The sequence below is a fragment of the Gasterosteus aculeatus genome, chromosome 15 (assembly GCF_964276395.1).
Source record: "Gasterosteus aculeatus chromosome 15, fGasAcu3.hap1.1, whole genome shotgun sequence".
Lineage (NCBI taxonomy): Eukaryota > Metazoa > Chordata > Actinopteri > Perciformes > Gasterosteidae > Gasterosteus > Gasterosteus aculeatus.
The window spans coordinates 16813479-16831499 of NC_135703.1; the positions used below are offsets into that span (position 1 = coordinate 16813479).

The 18021-nt window shown below is 49.6% G+C and overlaps 1 protein-coding gene across 8 annotated transcripts in view; it reads left to right on the forward strand.

Annotated features, from left to right (window-relative positions):
• The window catches only part of myt1lb (myelin transcription factor 1-like, b), a 79829-nt gene that overhangs the window by 52765 nt on the left and 9043 nt on the right, over nucleotides 1-18021 (forward strand). For 5 of the 8 annotated variants that reach the window (XM_078089010.1, XM_078089013.1, XM_078089009.1 and 2 more), the window contains 8 exons: nucleotides 1777-2895; nucleotides 5524-5658; nucleotides 9070-9160; nucleotides 10682-10789; nucleotides 11672-11835; nucleotides 12127-12407; nucleotides 15476-15700; nucleotides 17220-17341. In XM_078089010.1, coding sequence (XP_077945136.1) covers nucleotides 1777-2895; nucleotides 5524-5658; nucleotides 9070-9160; nucleotides 10682-10789; nucleotides 11672-11835; nucleotides 12127-12407; nucleotides 15476-15700; nucleotides 17220-17341 — 2245 coding nt within the window. The remainder of the gene's footprint in view (nucleotides 1-1776; nucleotides 2896-5523; nucleotides 5659-9069; nucleotides 9161-10681; nucleotides 10790-11671; nucleotides 11836-12126; nucleotides 12408-15475; nucleotides 15701-17219; nucleotides 17342-18021) is intronic. The other 3 variants (XM_078089015.1, XM_078089016.1, XM_078089012.1) reach the window with 2 other exon arrangements.

The following is an 18021-nucleotide window of genomic DNA, read 5'->3' on the forward strand; positions in this document are numbered from 1 at the left end:
GTCAAGAGCCTCCGTGTCCGTTAGTAGCAGATGATTCCCGTGTTGTTTGCATCGGGCCTTTGGGGTGAGGAGTAAGCAGAGGTTTGGAGGATTTTTCTATCCAAATGTTAGCAATAATTTAAACAACACATATTTTACTATTCTCAGTGACTTTCAGAGAAACACGGTCAAGAAAAAAAATCTCTCAGAAAACCTGCAGTGCTGTGAGCTGAACCTTTTTTGGACGCACTCTGTCTATTCATTCCTGTCTTTCCCAAATAAGTCACAAATACAGTTATATACTCCCGGTCGTTAAATTATTTTATATTCAAATACCAACTTATTTTAGAGTTCCAATAAATATTACAATTAAGACGATATGTTCTATATCTTTATTCATGTATGCATTGATTATATCGTAATCTGCAGCATATTCCCTGAGAATGCCAGAAAAATCTCTGGGTACGCATCATTACCATCTTCCCCATTTGCCCCGGGACCACAGTACCGCATGGTCGCCCGGGCAGATTCCAATCTCCTAAATGTAATAGAGGTGACATTCTGAAGCTCGTCTGTGTTTCTCAGCGCCGTGCGCATCCCCGTAGCTAATCCAAAGCCAATCCAAGGCGGGGCGGCCTCTCTGTCCCCTCCTCAATCGGTCTCGCTTCCACATCTCTCTTATGTACCTTGATTGCTCTTCAAATTGCTTTCCTGTGCCGTGTTTCGTATCGTCAAAAATTAAACCCCCGGTGCCGGAGGTTGATGTTAGCAGCCGCCCACTGTCAAAATATGTGCCCGGTCATTTGTGACTCTTCTCCCTTCCCGCTCTCAAGCTCTCGACCCGCGAGCACCAATAGTGTGCTGCTGTCATTAGGTTGGAGTGTGTGAGTGAGAGAAAGGCAGCTGGTGTTTGTTTAGTCTATGTACAAAGTCCACAGTTGGATAATATGTGTATACATACTTCATTCTAATGTACACAGTCAAGTTTCTCCTTCATATTCACATGCGAGCTGGCTGTTAATTCATATTTCATCTCTAAGAAACAACGGCGTTTTACTTGCAGGGTGGGGGGGTGCGCTGGGGTCCTCTGAAGGAATACACGAGGCGAATGTGGCGCGAGCGAGAGCTATGCGCTCATGGCGGCTAAGGGCGGAAATGTGAAAGGAGAGATTGGAAGTGCTTGAAATTACTGACAGAAGAGGTTCAGTAACCTTTTGCAGCCTGTCAGAATCAATTAGGCAGTGAAAGGAATTCTAAAGATACCCATGATTGAATACAAAAAGGAACTTAAACAGCAAATGATAAAAAGCTTCATCCTGTTGCAGATGGAACACAATATTATCTCAGATATAAGACTCTGGTAAAAAGGATTTTCTCCGTTTTTTGATTGACACAGCGGAACAAAATAGTTTCTCATTTGAAACTATTTACAGAAATCTTAAGCAGAAAATATCCGTCCGTCCATCACAGCATTAGTATTTTTAATCATTAGATCTCTTTCTATAGACATCCAGGAAATATGTTCAAATTTAGGACTAAAAGATGCCCCTGGTTTCAAAGATCACAATTTATTTACCGGCGCATCTTTCCGTGGAACTTCCCCCGACTATATTTAACTTCCTGTGCTGATTCACAATTCAGAACACAAGCTGCTGTTAAGACTCTCAAAGTAAATTATTAGGGGAAGCAAAGAGTTCCTTATCCAATTTAGATGGACCGAGCCCAGAAATCTGATTTACCAGTAAAATAGAATGACGGAAATGAAATTACAAGACGTTTGTTCTTTCTTTCCAACAGAGGACGATCAGCGGGGCAGGAACGAGAGGGGCCACGGCCACGGCGGCGGAGCCAAGTCTGGCCCGGCGACGGAGAAGGACGGCAACAACAACGAGGAGTACGAGAACTACGACGAACTAGTGGCCAAGTCCCTCCTCAACCTGGGCAAGATCGCAGAAGACGCCGCCAACCGAGCCATGACGGAATCGGAGATGAACAGCAACTCGTCCAACAGCGCCGAGGAGGAGTACGATGACGAAGAGGACGAGGAGGACGAGGAGGACGAAGAGGACCAGGAGGAAGAGGACGACGGGGAGGAAGAGGAGGAAGAAGATGAGGGGACGGTCACCCAAAGGGGGGATTTGACTTTGGACGTGGACAGCGATGTGGTTCGGGAGACCGTGGACTCTCTGAAGCTTCTGGCTCAAGGTCACGGCGCCGTGATGTCCGACACTTTAGACGGACAGGAGTTTGGGGACGGCGCGGCCGAGAACATCTGCGGCCACAACGGGGGAAACGCACACGGTGGCAATGGTGTTAAGATCAACAGCAACGGACAAATGGAAAACAGCGACGAGGAGGTGTGTCTGAGCAGTCTGGAGTGCCTACGAAACCAGTGCTTCGACTTGGCCCGGAAGCTGAGCGAGACCAAGTCCACCGACCGGAACGGGCCGTCCCAGCAGAACCATTTTTCATGCGGGGATCCCAACCAGCAGGCGCAGCACCACAGCTACGGGGATTTCCACCACAGCCAAGACGACCGGCGAAACTATTCCGACCTGGACAATCTGATGAAGCTGGAGGAGCAGCTGAGCCCGCGCTCCAAGGCCTTCTCCAGCTGCGCGCAGGACAACCGCTACCACGCCAACCTGCGGGACTTCGACGAGGACACGGCCTCCGTGACGTCGGACCGATCGGAAGAAGTGTTCGACATGACCAAGGGCAACCTGTCCCTGTTGGAGAAAGCCATCGCACTCGAGTCAGAACGCGCCAAGGCCATGCGGGATAAAATGGCGGCCGAGGCTGCCAGGAGAGACGGGGTGAGGTATAACCACGAAGACCACGGCCCGCGCCACGGCTACGGCGTCGAGCGTAAAGCCCGGCTTCCAGATGGCATGAAGAAGCCTTTCTACCACAAAGGTGAGTGCTTGTGTGAAGTGCAGAAACCGTAGCGACACCAGCTCAGGTCAAATGTTTGTCTCCACATATCTGTCCTGCGCTGGCGACTAGACAGCACATGTGCGTTGTGGGAACCCCACTATAACCCCAGGACAAGCTTTTTTCATCCAATTTGGAAATACGCATCTCCGTAGCAGCGGGAGCGGCAGCGGCAGCTTATGTTGTTAAAATAGGCCAGCATGGAAACATCAGAGGGTCGGCTTGTCAGGCATAAGTAATGGCAATCTGCACGGCCTGTTAGGACTGCAAATCTCATCCCTGCGATGCAGCTCGGGGTAAAGCTGCCTATTTTTAAACCTGCACAAGCCCTCGGGAGAGGAATCTCCAAAACAGAGGCCTCCTGGATTCACTCTGTCGGGATCAGGGGAGCTTTTTGTCCTTCTTTGTGTCTCCTACGAGCCACCGTTCAGATTGATACTTAAAATACTCCGTCTTCCACAGTGTGCTGGATGTGTGATCGTGCACATAGAGTCATACAGACATTTCAGTGGCATTTACAGTAGTCTGATTTCAAGCTCCCTAGTATAGCTCCTAATCAGTCCTTTCCTCGTGTCCTAGACTGCAACGCTATTCAGACATAGACAGGTTAAATCCTTTCCCCCCCAATAAGAAAGATATCAAACGAGACCAACAAATAAGAGCATGCCAATTCACGCTGTAAATGGCACACAACTCACCGCAGGTATACATTGCGACTTAAATGTCACACAAATGTTCATTTGAAAAGCCGGCCCGTGGCCTCCGTGTCTGCCTCATGTTGTAATGTTGTAAGGACGCGGAAGGCCGTTGCGTGACGATAACGATCTTTCCCTGGGAGACGTGGAAGCAGAGCGAGGACCGGGAGGGGGAAGAAGAGCCCTGCCAGCAGCACCGGGCCGAGATGAAAATTGAACAGTTTCGAAATGACCAACAACCAATGGCAGGCCGACCGACTGCACATTAATTATCCAGAGACGTTATGGTAATGAGGCCCATTTGCTATGCAAAGCGCAGACCGTACCAAGCCCCAATCAATATCCCCTGCTCTTTAATATGCCCCCCACCCGGCCGCCCCCACTGTCTGCGATGGAAGCGGACACTCGCTCGTCACGCAGAGTAGTGAATAAATAAATAACACTCCCATTTCTGCACACGTGGAAAACGGGGGAATTATATCCGTCACACCGTTCGAAGCCTGACAGCCGATGTAATCTGCAGTCGCCCCCCCAAAAGAAACGGTAATGAAGTTCTTCATCACCACCAGACGACCCTGCTTTGATTGCACCGAGCCAGACGTGACACAGCAGCGTTGGACCAAAGTCATGCGCGGCATGCATACGTGACAGCCACGGAGGAGTAATGAGCTCCCTTTTGTCCTGCTGAATGAGACATGGTGTTTCCTGGTGACTCACTTGTTAATATACGAGTAGGTGGGCTCCGCACCTCCTTCCAGTTCAGTGCTTTTCTCAACCCTCCCACCTCGTTGGCTTGACGATTCCTCTCGTTGCTCTGCCCTCTCGACCCGTGGTGTATTTTGGGCCTGTTACAGCCTGAGTCAGTGGTCTGCGTGTCTGTGGGGGAGACACCGGCTGCTCCCGCGTCCGCTCCGCTAATACTTGAGAGTCTCCAGTAATCATCTGTAAGCCATTCGAGGGACACGAGCTGATCTGAAACAACACTATATTCCAGTAGCTCGGCTGTGGTAAGATATATGCCCTGCATGTCGACTGTAAGAAGGAGCCTCGACCTTGACTGATGGACAAAATGTTTCAGAGGTGGACGGTCGTGTTTGCACAAATAACGCCGGTTGGCCCAGTTGCTTTTTGGTGGTAACTTTATCTCATCTGGGTTGGGGAGAAATAGGAGAAGCCATTTTAGCAAAGGGAAGGACAATCCAATTGTGTGTGTGTGTGTGTGTGTGTGTGTGTGTGTGTGTGTGTGTGTGTGTGTGTGTGTGTGTGTGTGTGTGTGTGTGTGTGTGTGTGTGTGTGTGTGTGTGTGTGTGTGTGTGTGTGTGTGTGATTCTTGAACCCTTGTTGCCACAGTGAGCTCGACAACATTTGGTGCAATGTGTGGTTTTAATAAAGAGAAATAAAACACATCCTTGAGCCAAACTGAAAGATGAAACCCTTTTTGGTGAAGTTCACTAAGAGTTTTGTAATAATTCCCAAATCTATAATATAATTTCCGTCACACTGAACAAACATCATGATCAAATGATTGTCGACAAGCTAATTATTATCTTTGTCTTCACTCATCAATTCAAATAAGATTATACATCAATAATGCCCTATGACTAAGAAAGAAAACATTAACTTCAAACTAAATAATGAATATTAAGTTAATTAAAGTTTTTGTTTAAATGAATAGTATGTAAAGCGCTGTTATATTGTATGTAACAGTCTAAAAATTACATCAGAGACAATTTTACTTTCTCATTAGCTCCAAAGTGAACACTGCCTTAACTAATATAAATAAAATTACACCCTAATATAAATAATAGTGTCATAAATCGTCGTGGCGTTGCGCGAAGGCCTTCACTCAGCTTGACTTTGCCTCTTAAAGCTCTGCTGCATCATGTGACCCCTCCATGTGACTCTCTGCCCACAGACGCCTCCCGCGCGGACAAGAAGGAGAGCCGCTGTCCGACACCGGGCTGCGACGGCACGGGTCACGTGACGGGCCTGTACCCCCACCACCGGAGCCTGTCCGGCTGTCCGCACAAAGACAGGGTGCCACCAGAAAGTAAGCGCTCGGGCCTGAGCTACCGGTTGGACTCGTTCGCCCTTACCGATGTGCAGGATGTCGGCATGTTTCCAGCGATCGCCGCTGCGTGTCTGGCTTGTTGTGTGTCTGGCTTGTTGTGTGTCTGGCTTGTTGTGTGTCTGGCTCGTTGTGTGTCTGGCTCGTTGTGTGTGGTATGCGGTTGATATTTTGGCGGGGGGGTACAGCGAGGGGTCAGACGGGTCACTTCTCCTGTGACCTTTTTGCATGGGGCTGTTGTTTTGCCTGCGGATTGCCTGCCCAGTGTGCCGTGACGATGAAGCGAGAGAGGAGGCCTCGTGATGGGCCAGTGGCGGATGGGATGGTCATGAACTGTCAGTCTGAGACTCACCTGACTGCGTGAAGCTCCTCCCCCTGGTTGAGAGCGTGCGATGATCCCGTCCACTGTTGCTGTCATCATTGTGCAGCTTGTAGGCGCTCGCATGCTTCCTCGCAGCATGGCTTGAATGTTGTTTGTAGTCCATCCATTTCTATAAAGTGGGAACGGTGATTGAGCCATTTTATTTTTCCAACCCAAACCGGAGAGTGCTCACAGACCTTGATAGCGCGGGCCTTCCACAGCCTCCCGCTCCGTACACCCCATTCATTTGTTTGTAGTCCTTGGTTAATTAAGCTCTGTTCAATAGACGTATCATATCTGCGAGCCACGGATCAGGTGAAGTGGCAATAAACATTAGCGTTTGATTGAATAGTGAGTTTTTCCCTTTCAAGATCTCACCCCGGCAATTTAGTCTCGTTCACCTTCTGCAAAGTTCTCAATAAAAGCCCATTTACACGTTTCATTGACTGCAGCGTGAAATCAAGTTATGATCGGTTGGGACCCAGGCCGCAATCAAAACAAAAGAGGCTTTTAATAATGGCAGCGGAATTAGTTGCCATTAAAGCCGGCTTGTAAAGTCCAGCGGCATCTCAGTATGCTCTGCTTCTCTCCCAGAAATGTAGAAGGCCCCTAAATGGAATTTGGAATGAGCTTGAATTGATTGTCACTGGAGATTTTTGCATGCGATGTCTCCTGTTCCCTTAATGTGTTGATGGGGCTGAACGTTTGGGGGAAATTAAACCACCAGTCCTCCTCTGGATCTGTCATCTTCAGCCCTTCTGAGTGAAACACACAGATGCACTGTGGCTGTTAGGAGGACACCTGCTCAGGTGGAGGAGTTTATATAGTCTCATACAGACTCACACAGATTCCATGTCAAATCAAACAGATGCTCCTCATGTACATATATACATATACACGTAAAAATGTCATTAAATGAAACATTTCTCTCAGAACTTTGTATCTTCAGACACAGAACTCTCTTATAGCCGTGATGTTTGGAAGGGGACCAAATGCTGCTGCTGCTTGAAAAACAAGACACAAGTGCGGTATTTGATTGGTTGTTGTACCAAGTGGTATTGGCTCCAACATATTCAGAATGAATATATGTGGCAAGTACAAGCCAATATTAAAGTCAAGTGAGCTTCCACACGGGTCATAATTTAGTTTGCCTTAAAGCTCCTGGCAGCGGCCCCGGTGTCCCTCGCCACATTTTGGTAGTAGCTTTAAAAGTGAGCTATTTACGTTTCTTAAATAAGTGCTGTTTGGTGCATTTCATTTATGCCGACATGAAGAGTGCTTCATGTGGATTTCAAAAAGCAACCTGAGAGTATTACATTTGAATTTGATGCGGTGTTCTGGAGTCACAGATCGGATCAGCTGAAGAAAAAGGAACTAATACAATTTTAATGGGTGACACTGATAACTATAACCGTATCAAAAATGACAAATAGTATCCTTGTACTTTGCTACAGTCATCTATAGTGGATATTTGCAGAAGAAACGGTTGTGATTCTGAGAAATTGTCCGTACGTTAGCGATTAGCTCCTGCTGCTAACCTTACTAGCTTCCTGCTGATACTGACTAGAGCATTAATGCTGATCTCCTGATCAGTTGATTACCATCGACAACAATAGTCAGTGAAACTCTGGTTAAAGTCTAAATGCTCCCAGATCAGCTGCGTTACACCTCTAGTATTCAGCGCTTTCATTGGGCCGCTCTTCTCAGACAGAAGACAGATGAGCAGAGTTCTCACAATGTTAAAAAGTGGTAATTAATAAAGTAACTCATTTCAACTTGAATGTGTGGAATCATAATCTGTTTATATAACAACAATGAATGATAGTAATAATAGTAACAATAACGATAGACAATCACCATATAAAATCAAAGTCTTATTTTATTGAAATGACCACCTGTGGGCCGTCACATTGAGAAACGTGCGTCTCTCTCCCCCCTAACACGTTTGCTTTACTGAATGGACCATGTATTATTAATGCAATGGCTTCATTTAATTAGCAAATCACACAGTGCAACCAGACCGTTTCTTGGGAAATGTGAAAACTGACGATTAAATGATTCATTAATTCCCATTCCGGTTTGCTCATTGTGGCTCCTTTCTGTGCAGAAATATCCTATTTTTCTCTTTAAAGCAAATTACATTTGTAACATGCGAGGCAGCTGGAGCCACGCTGCTCCCTCGACCGAGCCGGGCCTTCGGCTGCCTTCACTTCTCACCTCTCTACGCGTGTCTGCGGAGGTCAGGGCAGAACCTGCAAATGCAAATGCGTTGGCTCGTGGCACGTCGAGGTGGCAGGCTTTTTGTCCAATTACCTGCACCGAACGGCAATCAGCATGCGAGGGGAGGAGGAGGAGGACGAGGGGTTAAAGTTTAAGGGGGTGATAATGATGAAGCCGGGGCCGATGGGCTTCGGCACCGCGCGCGCTGCTGATTTGGAAACGACCCTTCCCGCCGCCTGCGGTGCTCCGGCGGCTCCTCTCGGACAGCCATGGATGATTAATCTAAATGGCCGGTTGCCGGGGTTATCTGAGACAGTTATGGACTGTTTTTAATGGTAAATGGTATTGAAGACGGCGCTATCTACCCTAACAACGTGCGGCTGATAACGAAGCTCACCCCATCAATGAGCTGCTTGCATGCATCCACCATTGATTTCAACACTGCTGTTTTGCATGATTGCTGCCCGATTGGCGCTCTGCTCTCTGCATGGCCAAAATGCGCCTCCATTTCTGTCATGTGCCGGCTCTGTCCTGTTAAACTCAAATGACATCTTTTTATTCATGACCGTCCCTATTCCATGAATACTAATTTGAAAGGCCGGATAAGTGGAAGCAATATGGTGGGAAACCTCGCCTGCCCTCTCAAACTAGTGTTCATTAAAATGAAAAAGGGGTCATTTGGGTTCGCTCAGGCTCATTTCTTAATGATGTTTATAATGCCAAGCTCCTCACACACTAATAGAGCGGGTGCGTGATTGTAAGGGGCTCCTAACCTTCCCTGTCTTTCACTCCTGTCTCCTGTCTGCGTCAAGTCGTGGCTATGTATGAGAATGTTCTTAAGTGTCCTACGCCTGGCTGCACGGGACGCGGCCATGTCAATAGCAACAGAAACTCCCACCGAAGGTAAGTGACGGCCCGCCCACGTTTGCCACTGTCCATGTTCACCTTCTTTTTTTTCACCGTGGGACTTTTTTTGGGGGTTCATGATTTTTTTTTTTTTTTCCATCCTCAGTTTTCCACATCATTTTCTGATTAGTTCTACTAAACCCCGACTGCAACACATTACTTTTGTTGCGTGGACAGGTCTTGATTCTTATGTCAGGTGGGAGGGAATAATTAAAGTAGTTCAGCTGCTTAACAATCCCCACGGCAGAACGGAGAGTCATTCGAATGCAGCAATTCACACCCTGCGCGGCGGAAAACGCCTGCATGCATCCGCCGCAGGTTTCGGAGGGAGGAAGGGAAGTAGCAGGGGCCGCCGAGGCCGGTGCTGTCAGACGGTGAGAGAGGAGTGTCGCCCCGCAGCAGATGCTCGGGGAGTCGAGGCCCAGCAGCAGCCATTAGCACCTCTCTGCAGCTCAGCCGGGGCGACAGGGGAGGCGCAGGCCCGCGAGGACCACAATGCATCTGTGCCGCACTCACGACACGGGCAAACTTTCACCAGGAAGAGCCCGTACAAACCTCCATGTGCGACCGCACAGTCCCACGAACACCGTGCACGCTCTGGCTGCTGCACGCGTCCCACGACAGGTGTTCACCAGCACGACCCTCCACCGGCTTCAGGCCGTTGTCAAAGATCGTTCTTTTCACCGCGGCCCGACACGCGGCGATGACAGGCTGGATGGAGAGTAACCGGGGTTACGGATAACAACGTGAACTTTTGCTTGTCAGGAGGACGTCTTACAGACAGAGAATGTTTGAGTGTACATTCGTCCGTGTGAGAATGTCCATTCTGAGAATTACTTCCAGACATTTAACCAGAAACACACAGACTGTTGCCGTTTGCGGTGTTGCGGTAGTGTTGAAAATATGGTGGCCGACAAGGGCACACGCGCAACATTTCCATTGGGTGGAAACTACCACCAAGTATAACCTGCTGTACCATGAAAATAAGGAAGTGCAGCAGAAAGAAAGTCACAAACACACACAGGCAGCACCAAAACCAAGGCAAACACTCCTTGCCCAGTCAGTTTCTCCATACGCAGCAGGCGAGTGGAGTTTCATATTTATTTTGTCTCACAATGACAGATTAGCATAGCTGTGGTAGAAGACTGAGGCCAAATGTCAGCGCTCCCCTAGAGGCCTGCAGAACCTCTGCTGTGTGACTGGATATGAGGCGCTTTGCTGTTGCAGTTGTTGATTTTTATGCATTTATTGTGACTCCCGGCAGCACATTTACGTCGTTGTTTATTTGTTTTGGGCTTTTCATACAATTTCAATATTTGGAATGTTTTTTTTTATTTTGGCTCACTTTTCTTCCCAAGCAAATATTTGGATTGTTTGCAGCCCGTATAAAAACAATGAAAATGAATCCTTCTACATTATAAGAATACTTTCCAAACCACAGGCAGGACTGAGCGTTTTACAGCGTGTGCATTCAATGTGACACGGAGACGTGCAGCTCATGTGGCGTCCTTATTTCAGCCTGTCCGGATGTCCCATCGCTGCGGCCGAGAAGCTGGCCAAAGCCCAGGAGAAGCACCAGGGCTGCGACGTGCCCAAGCCCAGCCAGGCCTCCGACCGGGTCCTGAGGTAGTATTCCCTCTCCTCTCTCATGTATGATGAGGCAGCCGGCACACGGGAGATGATGATGTCATTGCACAGTCTAACGGGGCCTGTTTCCCCCGAGCTGCCGGAGGGCACTTGCTGTAATGTGATGTAATGCCCACCGCGCTGAGAACTATCAGTCACGTTAGACGGTTTCCCGCCCTCAATTTTCTGAAGCCATTGAGATTCTTTATGTCCCGTACAGCCCCCCCCCCCCCCCCCCTGCTTTTTTAGGTTTATGTTCTCCTGTCCCGTGAGAATACTTCCAGGAGGCCGCATGTTATTTCCATGCTGACTGTCAGAGGCAGATCGTTTGATTAAATCTGAACAAAATTGGCCTCATTTATCACAGCGAGGTTTTTTCAATGAGAGCGGCTTTGATAGTCATGAAAACAGTCATGAAGAGTCACAAGTAATTCTGCGTTTTATATCAAACTGAACGTCCACAGCACCCTTCTTCCTGTTCTTAGATGGAAGACAAACATGCTTATGAGATGATAAAAGCAAATCAAAAGTATGCAAGTGTGATAAAAGGAATGTGGGAATTCAATCTTGACCCTTTCAAATTGACTAGACACTTAAAACACTTGTAGCTGCTTTTATTTATAAAGCAAGTGGAAGAAAACATTCATGCTGTGGTGTATAAAGAGAAGCGCCACCTCCGCTGCACCGTCTCCCAGCGTCCTCCTGCAGGTTCTCATCCTGCCCGCGCCCCTTCCCCCCCATTCTTCTTCCTTTTTTACCAAACCAGTTCCCACTGAGGGCCTCGGTCCAACTTCCACCCCCTCGTCATTCATTGCCGGGCCTTATGTGCTCGGTCAAACAACTGGACTGTCCACAGTATGGTTACAAGAACAATGTTTCCAGCAGCACGCCGCGCTCCAACCTGGCCAAGGAGCTGGAGAAGTACTCCAAGACCAGCTTCGACTACAGCGCCTTCGACGGCAGCAGCAACCACCCGGCGTACGGCAAACGGGCCATCGCACCCAAGGTCCACGGCCAGAGGGACACCTCCCCCAAAGGATACGACGGTGCGCTCTCATGTCGCTTCCTTCATTCCTCCTGCACACAATAAGAGTCGCTCGGCCGGCCGCATCAAGGAAATCCATTTAAGGGTCAAAAATAATATGATTTGGAATCCTAGGAGGTGGGATATTAGCTTAGATTTGGATTAGTGTCAATTAAAATACCAAATATTATACAAATGATGCAACTTTGACGGAGAAAGCCAACTTATTTCTTCCAAAGTGTGGGCAGCGTTTGGCAGCGGCTCAACCCGACCTCCTAACCTGACCCCGACTTCATCCGCTCTCCCCCTGCAGCCAAGCGCTACTGCAAGACCTCCAGCTCGGCCAGCAGCACCACCAGCACCTACGCCCCCAGCAGCAGCAGCAGCAGCCTGAGCTGCGGAGGAGGGGGTGCTGGAGGAGGCCGGGGGGGCGGGGGCAGCAGCGCCAGCAGCACCTGCAGCAAGAGCAGCTTCGACTACAGCCACGACATGGAGGCGGCCCACATGGCGGCCACGGCCATCCTCAACCTGTCCACGCGCTGCCGGGAGATGCCCCACGGCATGGGGGGGAAGCCCCGGGACCCGTGCTCGCAGGTAGGAGGGGCCTATCAGTAACGCATACAATATGCTACGTCACCGCATCACTTGTTCATTCGTGATCACGTCACATGTTCTAAATGAACGCGATTGGCAGACTGAGATTACCTGCGTCACACTAACGCCGGCAGGGAGACCCGACAAAGCTTCACGTGCACGTTCCATCGAACCTCCGGGGGCCGCGTCTTACACTCGGGGCTCGGCGGGGCACCGTCTGGGGATCAGATAGGAGTGGGACGAGGCGCCGCTTGACACGGCGTGAGCTCAGCGTGTCATTTCTGAGCCGATAACGTGGCGGTGTTCCCGCGTTATCTGTGCCCAGGCGCTGAGCTGGGAAAAGGGGTCCGTGGAGAGGAGTGGGGGGGTGGGGGGGGGCAGAGCGCGGGGCCTAATGCTAGTGTTGACAGCGGAGATAATGAGAGTGTAGGTGATTGGAGGAGGAAGGCGAGGACCAGGCGGCGAGGGAGGTTTCTAAATGGATCAGTACGGAGGAAGAGGAGGAAGAGGAGGAGGGGAAGCAGTCAGAACGTCTTCTGGTCCCACACCTCGTTCCACCGCGTGTCCTTCTTCTTTCGTCCCAACACCTCACCTCGTGACACACGCTGATCCTTTGCATGTCTGAATGAAGCTTCCCCCACACACACACACACACACACACACACACACACACACACACACACACACTCCTCTGCGCCTGACTATCCGACTCTTTCTCCAGCTCGTGGGATCTATTCAACCAAAGTGCCGATTTCTGCTCTAAACCTCTGAGATTCATTTGAATAAACACTCATTCTGCTGCTCACCACACCAAATATTTATGAGTCACTTCTCCAAAGCCACATGAAGTACTCTGCATGAATTAGATCCACCTCACAGGGCTTATTTAAAAAGAAAAAAAACACTTTAAAGCTGGTTGGCTTGTTACTCCCATTATTTCTATTTCACCAAAAAGTGTTGAAGAACACCAGGAGAAAATGACTACATTTTGACGAGTGCGTTAACAGCATTCCGATTTAGTTTGAGTACACAAATACCAATTGCCCCTACTCACAACATTGCTTCATGAAAACAAAGACAAACAGCCGAGTGTTGCATCTTTTAGGACGTTATCGCTCCACTAATCCACGTGCTGTTCCGGTGGTTACGACGCGTGATACCGTTCTCAAACAGAAGCCTTGTACAGCCTGAGAGACGCTGTTATTTCCCTGAGCACAGCCTCCTAAACTACACACAAAGCCTGGATGTGATGCTGCTTGGAATAGCTGGGCGGAAGTGAGGTCAGGAGGTTACTGGAGGGCCAGTGGGACGGAGGTGGGGGGCAATTTCACACATCATCCTCGTTAAATGCCATAGGAAGGGGGGTGGGGGGTATATTGAAAGGAAGAGAGGAGGCACAGGTGTAATCACATCCATTCTTCAGCCACTTGACCTTTATGGTAGAAAGACTGTTTTTATTGTTCTTATAGTCGTAAACTCATTAGTCATCTTCTGCCTCTTTCTTTTTCCTCAAAGCTTCGGTTGTTCTCTTAGTTGGGTTTTAATGGCCAGCGTGTTTGATAGAGGCGGAATCCAACGACCTGGTATGGAAGCCCATTAGGCTCAAAATGATTCGTACAATGACTTGTACACACTCATTGATGTTCCACAGCCAAATTAAACTAGATTAGAATGGCTTTTGACCACTTTGATTTCCAAAAATTGTAAGTCGCTGAACAATTTGTCAACTGTTACTAGCAAATTAAATATTGCTAGCATGAGTGTAAAATGAGTTTGCTGCGTTAATTGTTTCTAATGCATTTATATTACATTTCAGATTATTAAAATTTGAATGAAAATGTGTTTTTTTAATCGCATTTCAGTTTTACTAAAGTAACACATGCATGTGATATATTCTAATAATTAAATAAAATGGCATACGATATCGTTTTGCTTCTTTATATCTTCTATTATTCATAGTGAGTTTTCTCACTAATGGCCCAGTGGTAATAGAGTAGTTCTTCCTTTATTGTCGACTCTTTTTGAGTCCTTGGTTCAGCTCCAGTTGTTGCACCTTTCATTCCTTGTGCCAGACCCCCCCCTCCCCCCACCATGCGTTTGAGTCCATGTGCGTCACGGAGGTTCTGGCTTCAGACACCAGGAGGATCCAGCCCTCGGGACGCTGTCGGCTGGAATCAGCATTAGACCGGGCTCTCCTTCTCCTGAAGGAAAGCAAGGAGGACGAGGACGAGAGGAGAACGGGGTCGTTAATGAGAGCGAGGACACAAACGCACGCACACGCCTACCAAAACATAAGCCTTGGGGGAGCGGGGGCTCGGCTGCACGCCGCACGTGCCAGATGGAGATGGAGGGAAAGGCGCGCACGGATGTACAGAAAGAAGCGCGCGCTCAGGAGGCCGCGGCGCTGAGCTGGATGTGGCCCACTTAGTTTGGGAACACGGTGTCGCTGCGGCGCTATTTTTGGGACTGCAGCAGTCTAGTTCCAGCCACCGCTGCTCATCACTCGTCTCGACCCCACCCTCACCCCCACCCCGGCCCTAACCCCCAGCCTCTGCCCCCCTGTGATGTCCACTCACATTAGGCTCTCCCACACACACAGTCACGCACGCACACCCTTCCCACTGCATAGTGGGATGGAGAGAGAGAGAGAGAGAGAGAGGTAGTCACAGATGCCTGCACTCGTCCTTCAGCACCAACGACCTGACCCTCTTTTGTGGGTGTCCCGCCGCGTCCTTAACTGGAAAAAACACCGCTGGAATGTCGTTTCGGGGTATTTCAACTTCCCAGATTCAGATTTCCAGAGGACCAGAGACGTTGGAGCACTCTTCATTTCCTCCTTTGCGTTGTGTTCACTCGCCTCTGGTGCTGGAATATGAGTTTGGTTGCTATTTAATCAGATCCTCTCTCTCTCTCTTTCATACCCTTCTCTCCATTTGTGTGTTCTTTCCATCCTTTTACCCCCCACCTCCCCCCTCCTCATAATCATCTCACTGAAAAACAATTTAACACAAACACACCCACCTCAACACACATCCACACACACACGCAAACCCCATCCCACCGTGCAGAGCCCGGGTCTGGACGTCGATGAGAACGGGACGCTGGACCTGAGTATGAGCAAGCGTCTGTGCAGCGGCGGCGACTCGGTGCTCACCCCCCTGGAGCCCATGTCCCCCCAGAGGCAAGCCGCACTGCTGGGCTCCCGCTGCTACGGCATGGGGGACGCAGCCGACTGCTGGGACCTGCCTGTGGACTACACCAAGATCAAACACATAGACGAGGACGAGAAAGAGGTAACGGGGGAGACAGCGAGCCCAAATGCTAGGGGTCCACATAGAACGCACACACACAGCTTACGTATCAGTGATTCCTGTCAAGATGGACGCCCAAGAGATGAAGGAAACAATGTGTATTCTTTGACCAGACGACTACCCTCTTCCCCAACACACATTCATTTGTCTGCGAGATGTTGGAGAAGATGGTTCCGATGCGGCGGATGATGATGATGCGGACGACGCTTTGATGCTTGTAGACGGTGCAGTCGGCATAGTGTCGCTTCCACGTGTCTCGGCCCAAATGATTTCCCTCCAAGCCGTTGATTAAACGCGCCGCCTGCAAGTCAAACATTTGCTTTGCCGTCTGATTGTCTTCCAGGTCTGGCACCTCCCTGCCTCACCCAGTGTTTTGGTCTCATTAGAAAGTCATATGAGGGACTTTTGAGGGAAACCTAATGAATCCGTATGTTAATTGATGTCAGCATTGCCATGCGCAGAGGTACCCGCTCTGTTTGTATCGCGCTCCCCGCATGCCGGCTTTCTGTTTTTACATTTTCGCTGCTCTCCAAAAATGAATTATGCAAAGTAGCACCTTGGGAGGGAATCGGAATAGCTCATCTCATCAAAGAACTGCAGGAAATCAATGCAGCACTGCTGGGTGCGCCTGTCAGAGCGACACGCACGCGCCTCTGACAATGTATGTGCAGGATGTGAATATTCATATGCGTGCGTGTGTGTGTGTGTACCCATGTCTCTCTGGGAGTGCGTCCGCGTGTATGCGCGTGTTCCTTCCCCAGCCTACTTCCCGCCCCGTATGCATGCATGTGTCGTCCTCCTTCCTGTCTGCCTCTCAGCCTGCGCTCCATTTAATTGGAGACGCTCGCCGGCTGACCCAGCATCACACACTCGGAGACAGCTTGAGTGCCGGATAATTTGGGCAGTATCTGGACCCGTCTCCTTATGGCCACTACTGTACGTACACTGAGCACGGAAAGAAAAGAAAGAGGATCTTCATCCAAAGCCGTCGTGGCCCGGCTGAAAGGACTGCAGACAAAGCGCGCGGCCCGCGCGCTGCGCCGCTGCGCCGCAGTGCCATCTAGCAGGCCGACTGCTGCATTACGACAGCCAACTCCCCTCTGTGCCCCGTTGTCTCACGCACAGCGCTCGAACGTGTGCAAACCGCACAGGGGAGCACACGCACGGACACGCACGCTACGCCGAGTCGTTATTTCCTCTCGGGGATCTATTTTCTTGCTCTGTTAGACTGACAGGTGAGGCTCAATAGTCACACAGACTCAACCATTAGCATTCAAATTGACAAGACTCCATGGTCCGACAAGGGTGTGTGTGTGCGTGTAACGGAAGCCAAAGCAAAAGGCTGTTTAATGAGAAACTCTGAGTTTCATCACGTGCCAGTAAATGAAACCCTTTCTAACTGACAGTTGAGAGTGTAATAACATATAATGAATACCTCTCCCCTTTCTCCTCCCCCGCTGCCCCCCCTCCCCCCTCCACCTCTGCTCCCACCCGATCTCAGGCGGACGACCTGGACCCGTTCCACGACCTGCTGGAGGAGCGCTCCTACACCGCAGACGTCAGCATCCCCAGCCCCAAGCCCAAGTACGTCCACTGCAAGGAGGGCAAGAAGGACCTGATCACGTAAGGCCTCCTCCTCCTCACCCCCACCTCTCCTCTCCCCCCATCTCATTACTCTCTTTTGTTTTCATCTTTTCTCTTTGCTCCTCTTAACCTCAGGGAACCACAGCTCCTCTTCGCTTCCACATCCTGTGTTGCTGCATGACTTTTTTTTTTTTGTCCACAGCCATCTCTGAGCTGGAAGCTTCCTCTGATGCCTCCATAGCTGTCTCTCCCTTTCTTTTGATGCTTTGTCTTTATAAGACACAACACTGGCCGTCAGTCTGCCACAGCTAGTGGAGCTGAAACCTCCGTATCGATCACGGACAGTGAAGCTAAACTGGAAACAATGAAAAACAATCGGAAACAACTCCCCTCTCCCCCTTTATTTTTAGACGCCCTCCTCCTTCCATCTGGGCTTATAAATCTCTCTGTTTCTCCGGCGGCAGATGTCCCACGTCGAGGTGTGATGGAAGTGGTCACATGACCAGCAATTTGGCCTTTGACTTCCTTTCGTCCTGGTGGATTGTCTTTATTGTTTTCAGCTTACCTCGACGCTGCCGTCCAACAGCTGTAGGCCGAACGCTCCTCTCTCCCCTGTTAGCCCTCTGACTATTGTAATAAATCAGGAGTAACTGAATTAAAGATGGGATACGTGCTCATCTCTAAGCTGGACCTCGGGACGGAGTGATTCCTCAGTGGGC